This window comes from Sorex fumeus, unplaced genomic scaffold (assembly GCF_029834395.1).
Source record: "Sorex fumeus unplaced genomic scaffold, SorFum_2.1 ptg000029l, whole genome shotgun sequence".
In the NCBI taxonomy this organism is placed as follows: domain Eukaryota; kingdom Metazoa; phylum Chordata; class Mammalia; order Eulipotyphla; family Soricidae; genus Sorex; species Sorex fumeus.
Genome location: NW_026606086.1, coordinates 13,608,869 through 13,620,928, shown reverse-complemented (window position 1 = coordinate 13,620,928; position 12,060 = coordinate 13,608,869). Strand labels below are relative to the sequence as shown.

The following is a 12,060-nucleotide window of genomic DNA, read 5'->3' as shown; positions in this document are numbered from 1 at the left end:
TAGAAGAGAAAGGGCTTATATACCCATAGAGGGCTTTTCACCCCCAAATCAACGAATGCACATTCTTCTCCAATGCACAAGGAACATTTTCCAAAATAGACCATGTGCTAGAACACAAAACATACCTCAATAAAATCAGGAAGATAGAAATCAGGAAGAGTGTTGATACTTCAACAATCTTTTCAGACCATGATGCACTGAGAATAAAAGTGAATCACACACAGACATGTAAAACCAAATCAAAGACATGGAAATTAAACAACTCAATGTTGAACAAGGAGTGGACCAGGAAGGAAGTCACAGACTAAAACTAAAGATACCTGGAAATAAATGAGAATGAAGATGAGCTACTAGACCATATGGAATGCAACTAAACCCTTGTTAAGGGGAAAATGTATAGCTCTGCAAGCATTTCTCAGGAAGGAAGAAAGGGCCCAAATAAACAACTTGACTTCACAGCTCAAGATCTTAGATATGGACCAACGAAAGGACCCCAAACAAGGCAGATGAAAATAGATCATAAAACTAAGAGTAGAAATCGATGGCATGGAAACAGGAAAAACAATCTGAAAGATCAATGAAACCAAAGGCTTGTTCGTAGTTTACTAATAAAAAATAAATAAATCAGTAAATAAATACAAGAAATTATCAATGAAGACGTTATTATTCTCATCAGGCAAATACTGTCAGATGATTGAAACAAAGAAATTGTAATAAAATAAAAAGTATAAAATACAAAAATTTTAATTAAGCAAATGGAAAATATAGTGAGTCATCAAGAGCAGTTGTAAATTTTGTAGATAAAGTTTATTTAAAAATTTTTCATAGCAAAATTTCCATACCAAAGTGATCCCAGAAATAAAAGGAGGGATGGGTACTTGCTTATTGTATAACTGAAACCCAAGCACAAATATTTGTAACTCTACAACTGTACCTCATGGTGTTTCACTAATAAAAATTAAAAAAAAAACTTAGGCTCTTCTTAATGAAAATTTTAATATAATTTCCCAAATAAAAGCAGCTTACTTTTAAAATCTTGGATAAATAAATGTAAGAAATTGTAAATTATTTAGGTGTACAGAATTTTTCATCTTAACTTCAATAGCCAACATCCCATATGGTACTGCAGTACCTACCTACTAGGAGAGATCCCTGAGCACAGAGTAAGAAATAAATCCTGAGTATCTCCAGACATGGCCCACAAATTAGAAAATGAATATTTTATCAATCACTTTAAACTTCATTTTTTACCTATTAAAATAGGTTCTCCCTTCCGAAATCCGACACGCCATTTTGTCGGTAAAGAAACAAACAGCACCCGGCCCAGACAAGGTCAGACCTGAACACCTGAAGAATCTGCCGTCAGTACTCATCAATACACTGGCTCGGCTCTTCACTCGCTACCTTTCTGAATGCAAGGTTCCGTCCCAATGGAAAACCAGCAGGACCGTACTACTGTTCAAGAAGGGAGATATCCATGACATTGGCAACTATCGCCCGATCTGCCTATTGTCTGTCATCTACAAGTTGTTCACTCGAGTCATCCTAAATAGGAATGGCAGAACACTAGATGAAGGACAACCATGAGAGCAAGCCGGGTTCCGCAAGAGATTCAGCACCATCGACCATATCCACACGATAACCAAGCTCATTGAGATTTCTCGGGAGTTCAAGATGCCGCTCTGTTTAACGTTCATTGATTTAAAGAAGGCCTTTGATTCTGTTGAGACGGAAGCAGTCATTGAAGCCCTAGCCAATCAGGGCATTCAAGCCCAATACATCAAGATCCTCCGTGAGCTGTATTGCGGATTCACTACCAGGATCTCACCATTCTACAAAGAAGTGATCGTTGATGTCAAGAGAGGGGTTCGGCAGGGTGATACCATTTCACCGAAACTCTTCAGTGCCACCCTCGAGAACATCATACGATAACTGGAATGGGAAGGAATGGGAGTGAAGATATATGGTGGGCAACTACACGACCTCCGCTTTGCTGATGACATTGTTTTAATAACACCAAACATCAGCCAAGCGGCACAAATGCTGGCCGACTTTGACAGTGAGTGTGGAAAAGTAGGACTACAGCTGAATCTTACGAAGACAATGTTTATGAGAAACAGCCTCATTCCTGACGCCCCATTCGCTCTCAATGGAACGACCATCTCCGAATGCAACAGCTATGTGTACCTAGGTCGAGAAGTCAACATGACAAATGACCTGGCACCCGAGCTGCGCAGGAGGAAGAGAGCAGCTTGGAATGCCTTCAAGAACGTCGAAGAAATAGCTAAGAGGACAAAGAACCTCCGAATCCGGGCACATCTCTTTGATTCCACTGTTCTTCCTGCATTAACATATGCCTCAGAGACCTGGGCCCTACACAAACAGGATGAGAACGCTATTCAGGTCTCCCAAAGAAGAATAGAAAGAGCTATTCTTGGAATATCACGTTTCACTCAAATGAGAGAAAAAATCCGGAGTTCTGACATCCTTCGAAGATCAAGAATCAGGGACGCTGTCTCATTTGCCAAGGTGTCAAAAATCAGATGGGCTGGTCACGTAATGAGATTTAAAGACGACCACTGGACTAGAGCTGTTACCGACTGGATTCCATGGGATGTCAAAAGACCGCATGGCCGCCAACCTACCAGATGGTCAGACTTCTTCGTCAAGATCATGAACGATCGGTTTGAGGCTCCTCATGTTCCCAGAGCGAACAGATGCCATTGGACTACACTCGCACGCACCAGGGACAAATGGAGAAATTACTGGTGCCCGCTCGAGCAAATCGACGACTAATGGGAATTTAAGTGATAAATGATTAAGTGATCAATCACTTTAAACTTCATTTTTACCTATTAAAATACTATTAAGATAATATTTAAGTAAATTCTAGATATTAGACATTGTACTTTTTTTTCTTTTTGGCATTTTGGTCACCCCACCAATGCTGAGGGTTTAGTCCTGGCACAGCTCTCAAGAACTACTGTTGTCTGTGCTCAGGGGCTCTATGGGATACCAAGGATTGAACCTGGGTCAGGCGCAGGCAAAACAAATGCATTACCCGTTATTCTATCATCGATCCAGCCCCTAAGACATCATGCTTAGTACGGTTTTAGTCTTACTTTTAAAGTTGCACAAAATTATCTCTCAAATCCTTTATTTAAGACTCACTGTTACATTCATTAATTTCATATCACAAGTTTAATGTCATATAATTAATTATGTCTTTTTATACGTGAATATAACCTAGAGTTCTATAATTATTCCTATCATATACATGAAAAAACCATATTTATGTGAATAGATATAGATATATATGGAAATAAATAAAATGATAAAACTGGGTATATATTCATTTACATATATAGTAATGTTACATACAAATATATGGAGGATAAATTATTGATTCTTAAATAATTTTTGCTCATGGTTCTATTCTTTTTTTTAAATCTTGTGCTTGTATATGAGGAAGAGTACAACTGACTATATCAAACTTGGAATCAATGTGGACAGTTTAAAAGGAAGTAATAGTAAAATAAAACAAAACATGTTTATAGACAGTCATTGCAACATATGCCTAATTCCTAGAGAGCAGAAGTTTTTTGCCTAAATCATTCAAGGCCTGAATGACTTGTTTGTTCCTCAGGGTATAAATAAATGGGCTTATCGTAGGGGATATGGAAGTAGCTAACAAAGTAATCCCTTTGTTAATTTTCATTACATCTTTTCCTGTAGGTTTCACATAGATAAAGATAAGACTGCCATAAGTTATGGAAACCACAATCATGTGGGAGGAACAGGTAGAAAATGCCTTTTTCCTTTGCTGAGCAGAGGGGAATCGAAAAATAGTTCGAATGATACTAATGTAGGACCAAGCCACAAACATGAGAGTAGCAAAGAGTACAAATACAGCACAGATAATAATTAACTTCTCTATAAATTGTGTGTCTGAGCATGACATCGTAATAATAGCATCAGCATCACAAGCAAAGTGATCGAGGGCATTATTATCACAGAACTCTAGTCCCATTACCACGCTAACAGCTGGAATTAAGATCAACAGTGTAATCACCCAACAGCAGAAAAGAAGTCCCCTGCAGACCCGATGATTCATAATAGTCATGTAATGAAGAGGTTTACAGATGGCAACATATCGATCATAGGACATAGTGGCCAGGAGGAAAAATTCTGTTACACCAAATAGATATACAAAAAATAATTGAAATGCACACGCATAATAGGTAATTGTTTTATCACCTGTTGATATACTGTATAAAAATCTAGGAATAGCAACAGAAGTGAATAAAATCTCCAAGATGGAAAAATTTTGCAGAAAATAGTACATAGCCGTTTTTAGGCGGGCATCCACTAATGTGATGACAAGGATGATCAGGTTTCCAGTAATGCTCAGCAGGTAGGTGATAAGTAGAAATATAAAAAGCAGAATCTGCAGGTGTGGGTCATCTGTCAATCCGAGAAGGATGAAAGTGATTATTGCTGTGTGATTTCTCATTCTGGCTTCTGACTTCTCAAGCTATGTCTAAAACAGAGGTAATGAGTAAGTAAAGTAAAGTAAAGGCCCTCCCGTTGATCATTGATTTGCTCGAGCGGACCCAGTAACGTCTCCATTGGAGAATTTGTTGTTACTGTGTCTGGCATATCGAATACTCTCAGTAGCTTGCCGGGCTCTCCGAGAGGGGTGGAGGAATCGAACTCGGGTCGGCCATGTTGGCTGCATGCAAGGAAAATGCCCTACCCGCTGTGCTGAGGAACGAGAAAATACTATTCCTTTTGAATTGACATTCGTTAGAAAAATTGAGTAATTCCCATCTTTGACTCTTTGGTGACTACTTACAAACATTAATTTTTTGATCTTTTAGTGTCATTCAATTGATTACAATCTTAGTTTTTAAAATAAGGAGTATAACTTGAAATAGGAGTAGCATCTACTTATGCATAAGTATGTGCTCTGCACAATAAAAACTACAATTAACTGAAATCTTCATAAAAAGACTAACATCATTTTATTTTTCTTGTTCTATTCACATTTTTTAAACAGTTAACCTCTAACACTTGAACTCTCATGAATGCTTTGAAAGTATTCCTCATTAAAATATATATTAACATGAAATTAATGTTATGATCTCTTAGAGAAAATATTATTTGAGAAACAAAATCACTTTTAGAGCTTTTAATTATCAGTAATTATAATAATCATATTCACTGTCACTGTCCTCCCGTTATTCATTGATTTTCTCGAGCGGGCCCAGTAACATTGTAAGACTACTTGTTACTGTGTTTGGCATATAAATACATCGCAGGTAGCTTGCCGGCTTTGCCAATTGGGTGAGATACTCTTGGTAGCTTGCTGGGTTTTCCGAGATGGGCGGAGAAATTGAACTCTGGTTGGACGGGTCGGCCTCACGCAAGGCAAACACCCCACCCACTGTGCTATCGCTCCAGCCCCTATTTTTAGTTAACTAAAAATATGATAATCTTTTAATAGCCACAGATATGATTTATACTATCATTCATTTTATAGAGAAAAGTGTCTTTGAGTTATTTATTACTTATTTATTTTATGCATTATAAAAATCCTAAACTTCTTTCTCAATCTCACATTTAGACTCAAGTAACTTTACAAAAGCATTCTCAGTGAAGAGATGAAGAGTAATATTCTTATGTTTGATTTTCCAATGTTATAATGAGATTAATGAAATATTTCCAGCACTTGCACATAATGTTTGAAGATAGTGCTAATTGAGGACAAAGTCTCGATTCTCAGGGACATTATGACATATCTTTATCAGAAGATAAAGGCCCTCCCGTTGATCGTCGATTTGCTCGAGCGGGCCTAGTAACGTCTCCATTGGAGACTTTGTTGTTACTGTGTCTGGCATATCCAATACTCTCGGTAGCTTGCCGGGCTCTCCGAGAGGGGCGGAGGAATCGAACTCGGGTCGGCCATGTTGGCCACTTGTAAGGCGAACGCCCTACCCGCTGTGCTAAGAGATTTGAAAAATGTTTTGTATAATTGACTGATTCTAAAAGAGCATCTACAATGAGGGTTCTTTACCAACTTCTACTTTCCTGGTGCCAAAATAAATAACGAAGGAAAAATTAAAATTCCAGATTTAGGGCTGGAGCTATAGCACAGTGGGTAGGGCATTTGCCTTGCACACAGCCGAACCAGGTTCGATTCCCAGCATCCCATATGATCCCCTGAGCACTGCCAGGAGTAATTCCTGAGTGCAGAGCCAGGATTAAGCCCTCTGTATAGCCGGGTGTTACCCTAAAAAAAAAATAAAATTCCAGATTTATTACTCTTGCATATATTTAAGCAAAATAAAACAGAAAAAATACCAGTATCCTAAACATGCAGAAAAATTCTTCAAAAAAATCAGAGAATTTTTCTTTTCTTCAAAACTTGTACAAAATTAGAATTATCTATTTGTTTAGACCCGCAAAAACTGAACATTTTTAGAATTTCTTGAGTGAAACTCCCTTTGTCAGATTTTCAATTCTAAATAAACTCTCCCATTATACTCTGTTATTCTTCTTCTTCTGTCAAATTGAATTTGGGAATCAAACAATAAATTTTCTCATAATAATCTGTGAGTATATTTTAATACATAAATCTATTGTGGAATATAATCTACTATAGAAATACACAGAATTAAAACAGATTTCATGTATCATAGGCAAGTTGACAAACCTTAATACTCTTTCTTATAAGCTTTTCTAGAAAGCATAAAGATATTCAAGTGCATTTCTAAGATTTCTACATCTGAAATCCTAGGTTAACTTTTGGAAGCTTCCTCAACAACTGTTTAGTAAAACTCTTCAAGTTTGACTGTAATACACAGAATTATTAGCTTATAGTAAGTTAAATCTTCGACTCATTTTTTTTTATTTTCCATCCTCTTCTCTTCCTATTTTCTCTGTAAATTACTCTGAAATGTAAGCTAATGAAACCAAACACTAAATAAATGTCAAAGTGATCAGTGAGTTTTTTTCCTTGCATTTTCCACTTAGCAGGTGGATTTTGAGGGCTACAAATTCTCGGTGTCTCACCTTAATTAAATATTCATCAGCAGGAGCACTTTAGTTTTTATATGAGGGAAATGGTATGACTATTTCTTTTAAATGATTACTATGCAATGAAAACACTGAAAATACTTATAATGATGAATAAGAATGCAAATGTTTATTTTTGCTCCATGTACACAGAGAAATGAATCTCCCACTGCAAACTACTATTAGTCTATTTCAAAATATATATATTTACTCCATATCAAAGCCACAGAGAAATAAAATGCTGATTTTATCCATATCCATATGCATGGATTATTCAGGTTTATGTTCCCTATCAAAAGTAAAAAATCACCGTTGACAGCAGTGATTTTCAACACATACAATTTATCGTTGTTCTAAAATGGGAAAGATTATTAAAATGATATTTAACTCTACAATGGAAGGGAAACTATCCATCTTTTAATCAGGAGCTTTTTAATTAGAATCCCAGTGGAATTGAACATCACTAAACAAATTGAAGGAATTCTGATGTACCCATGATTTCATTTTTTATACTAACTAATAAAGAGTGTTGGGTTCTGAATTACTTATGGTTTTTAACACCTCCCCCTTACAATATCTAGATATTAATGGATATTGATATAGTAAAATAATTCACATTCAAATTCTACTTTATGTAATTCTATTGACATTTACATTTATCCTTAATCAGAATACTGTAGGTAAATTTGATTCTAAATAACTGTATAGAGATGACCTTAATATAAGTAAAATATGATTTTTGAAAATTACATCATGAACCAGACCATTTCTGAATATCTATCAAGGGTGTGCTAGCAGTGAGCTTTCTTTAATTTATTTGAAAATATGCTTTGGACTGTAACATCATTGTATATGATCCATACAGATTCAACTATAAAAGAAAAAAGGAGTAATCTGGAATTAACATGAATATTTCCTAATGAACTTATAAATGATATGTTCATAAATCTGATAATTCATATATTAATTGTCTAGAATGAAAAGCAAGAATAATCATTATATGTTCTGATGATGTAATGATATATTTTTTTATAAAACATGAAAATCTATATATTGAGATTAAGAAAATAGAGTACCTAATTAAAAAGTACAGATAACAAAATACAAACATACTTACACTTATGTCAGACAATGCAACTTTTAGTTGAATAGATTATCCTGATAGCATCAGTGTATTTATATGATCCCCTCACTTGGAGCTTTACATGTTACCACACCGCTTTGGGAGCTACAACCAGAATGTCCATTAAATGTTAAGATACACAGTCGCTCTGAAGCTTCTGTTACACTTTAAAGCTAGAAAACAGTTTCTGAAAATTCAGTTTGCCCAATAACTGTGTTGTTTTTAGGGGAAAAAAACATGACAAAAGGTGATTTTGAAATGAATCAGAAACAGTTATGTTCTGATGTCTCTGGACAACGAATTTAAAACAATGGAATAAGATAATGTTTTGTGATGACAGTCTTGTGGATGTGTTGAATACTCTGTGGATAAACAAAGGGTCCTTTGTGTCCAAAGTTCAACATGAATTTACAAGCTAATAAATATATCAAATGAAAATAATGAACTTAATTTAGGCAAAGGCCATCAGAGGCATCATTGGGATCTATATCTTTGGGGACAAAAATAATAACTTGAGTAATCTCTTAGCAAGTGCTTAGACTTTGCTGATGTAAAAAAAACAATTCCAGGGCTGGATCTATAGCACAGCAGATAGGGCATTTGCCTTGCACACGGTGGACCTGGGTCCCATTTACAGCATCCCATATGGTCCCCTGAGCACACCAAGAGTAATTCCTGAGCGCATGAGACAGGGGTAATCCCTGTGCATCTCCGACCCCTGTGCATTGCCAGGTGTGACCATCACTCCCACATCCAGAAAAAAAATTCTAGGAATCCTTAAAGAAAGAAGAAGCCAGGTGTGGCCTTCCCCGATTTCTATCGTGAAAACCCAGATGATCCATGAGGCACCATCAGGTGTGATATCTGAACCAGGAGTAATCACTGACCAAGCCCCAGACATTTACCTCCTCCCAACCCCAACAATTCTGAAAAGAATACATCTATGCTTTCGAAAGGAAAGGATGTATTTTAAAATACTATATGTATTTAACATAAAGTATACTTTGAAATTTCTATACAAATAAATTTAACTTTGTATCAAAACTTTCCATATAGCATAGTGTACATTGTAAGAATAAGTGAATGCTAGAAAAATGGTAACTACTAGTCTATGTATATCTATGGACAAAAATACTCTAGAGAATTTAAAGTGTTCAAATATTGAAATTAAACCAGTAATATTACTACACTTATTAATGTTACTTTCATTTTTGATACATTCAAGTAAATACACAATAAGATGCACTCATGTAAATATATGGAAATTTTACTATGCAAACTCTTACCTAGCACTATTATTATTAAGGAGATAGATGCAGAAGATTTTGACATAAAATAGGAATATAATTTGTATTTTTATCTTATTGAGGCCTTTAAAATATCTTTTATTATAAGATACTCAACAATTCGAGCTGCTAGCTCATTCATAATAGACTGAAACAAATAATATTCTTTTCCATATAAAAAAGAAAAGAAACATTAATTATGTGCATAAGTAATAACTTCAAAATTAAGAATTTAAAAAAGGAATGCTAGTGGGTATTATAGAAGTTAGGCAAATTTATCAATGATATTATTTATAATTTAAACCATCACTTAAGATAATTTTATATCTTAGTAATTATCAGTGAAAGGGCACAGAATTTATTAAATGCAGCTAATTCTATGTTTCTCATTTTCTAATAAATAACTCATGACGTAAGCTGAGGAGAAAAGTACCTGATAAGAAGTGCTTATTCAATTTATCTTTCTATTTTTAAGTCGTGGTGGTGTTGGTGGCTGGTCCTGGAGGTCTCACCATGCTGAGACCTCTCTCTGCACACCTGAGGTTACCAGCAGAGGAACAAAGGCAAGCAGTACCCGGGGCTGAGATCTCCAAGCCTACTTGGATCGGAACTGAGCATCCTCCACCCAGATCTTCCGAATTCCAGTAGGCTGGGTTCATACCCACCAACTGGCCCCCTGGCGCCGTGTAATCCCATCAATGGCCAAGACTCAGAGACTATAAAAACCAGCTCCCGGAAGAGAACAGTGCAGTCTCCTGCCCCGGCGCCTGGCTGTCCTCACCGGGGCCCTTTGGAGGGGAGCGGGTTGAGATTTATCAATAATATTGTTTATAATTTAAAACAACACTTAAGGTAATTTCATATCTTAGTAATTATCAGTGAAAGGGCAGAGAATTTATTAAATGCAGCTAATTCTGTGTTTCTCATTTTCTAATGAGCGATAGCACAGCGGGTAGGGCATTCGCCTTACAAGCGGCCAACATGGCCGACCCGAGTTCGATTCCTCCGCCCCTCTCGGAGAGCCTGGCAAGCTACTGAGAGTATTCGATATGCCAGACACAGTAACAACAAAGTCTCCAATGGAGACGTTACTGGGCCTGCTCGAGCAAATCGACGATCAACGGGAGGGCCTTTACCTTTTACCTTTTACTCATGACGTAAGCTGAGGAGAAATGTACCTGATAAGAAATGATTATTCAATTTATCTTTCGTTTCTTAAGTCGTATTTTTGTTGTTCATAAGTGTATTGTTCCATGCCTTGAACAGTAACGCCTTACAAACAATACTATGCACATATTTTCTCCCACTGAATAAGTGTTTTTCCATTCTGCTTTTATTTTCATTTTCAAAGGTACTTCAGCTTAGTATAGTGCTTCTCAGTATTGTGTTAACATTAATTTTTTTATTTCGATGTAATTGTTCAGAAGTTTCATAGTCATGCTTAACGCTATTTCATGAAATGTTATCATAAGTACTCCTTGGTTTCTAGATGATATAAATTTTTAGCTATTTCAAAAGTTTTGTTTCACTTGTCACCATTTTATTTTTCAGTCCATATTTGTGAAATTTTTCTTTCTTCAGTGTATACTCTTAGATAGTTAGTCATGGATAAAACACTGATGAATAGTGGGCTTATTTTTGATATTTCAATTCTATTCATTGATTCTTGTGTCTGTTTTTGTATTTTAGCTTGTGTTGTCATGGTAGAAATAGATTTTAAATGTGAAAACTAAATAAATACATGACAGTTTAAGTAAAATTAATTCACCATAATGATAAACATGGACTTGCCTCTTAATTTTTCGACAAAACATAGTTTATACTTTAGTTAAGGGGTATAAAGAGAGATGCTAGGGTAATTTCAGAAATAAAATATTATGCAAAGTTTTTATTTCATAAATTATTTCATATTTCATTTTATTTATCTCTGAAGCAAAGCGTTATGATACTTTCAACTAGGGGGCACCGCCTTTGATCCTGCTTATAAATACATATATAAGTATCCTTTTTTAATTTGCTCGAGCGGGCCCAGTAACGTCTCCATTGGAGACTTTGTTGTTACTGTGTCTGGCATATCGAATACTCTTGGTAGCTTGCCGGGCTCTCCGAGAAGGGCGGAGGAATCGAACTCGGGTCGGCCATGTCACAGCGGGTAGGGCATTCGCCTTACACGCGGCCAACATGGCCGACCCGAGTTCGATTCCTCCGCCCCTCTCGGAGAGCCCGGCAAGCTACCGAGAGTATTCGATATGCCAGACACAGTAACAACAAAGTCTCCAATGGAGACGTTACTGGGCCCGCTCGAGCAAATCAACGATCAACGGGAGGGCCTTTACCTTTACCTTTACCTTCATTTTATTGGTATATATTAGAAAGTTCATTTCACCTGATTTTAGAGATTAAAATTTTAGCATGTATATTTCCTAAAAGGATCTATCTTATTTTTTTGATCATCAAATTTTCTAAAATTGGTTTCTGTTCATTCAGCAATTGTATAAGAATCGTGATCTTAACACTTTGATCACATATGAACTTTTGGTCCTCCATATTAAAAAATGTTAGGACTAGAGGATA

General features: G+C 36.1%; 1 protein-coding gene across 1 annotated transcript; it reads right to left on the bottom strand.

The window, feature by feature from the left end:
- Positions 1 to 3,577: 3,577 nt before the first annotated feature.
- LOC130024901 (olfactory receptor 6C2-like) lies at positions 3,578 to 4,513 on the bottom strand. The gene has a single exon (XM_056115722.1). The coding sequence runs from the start codon at positions 4,511 to 4,513 to the stop codon at positions 3,578 to 3,580; it is 936 nt and encodes a 311-aa protein (XP_055971697.1).
- Positions 4,514 to 12,060: the final 7,547 nt, after the last annotated feature.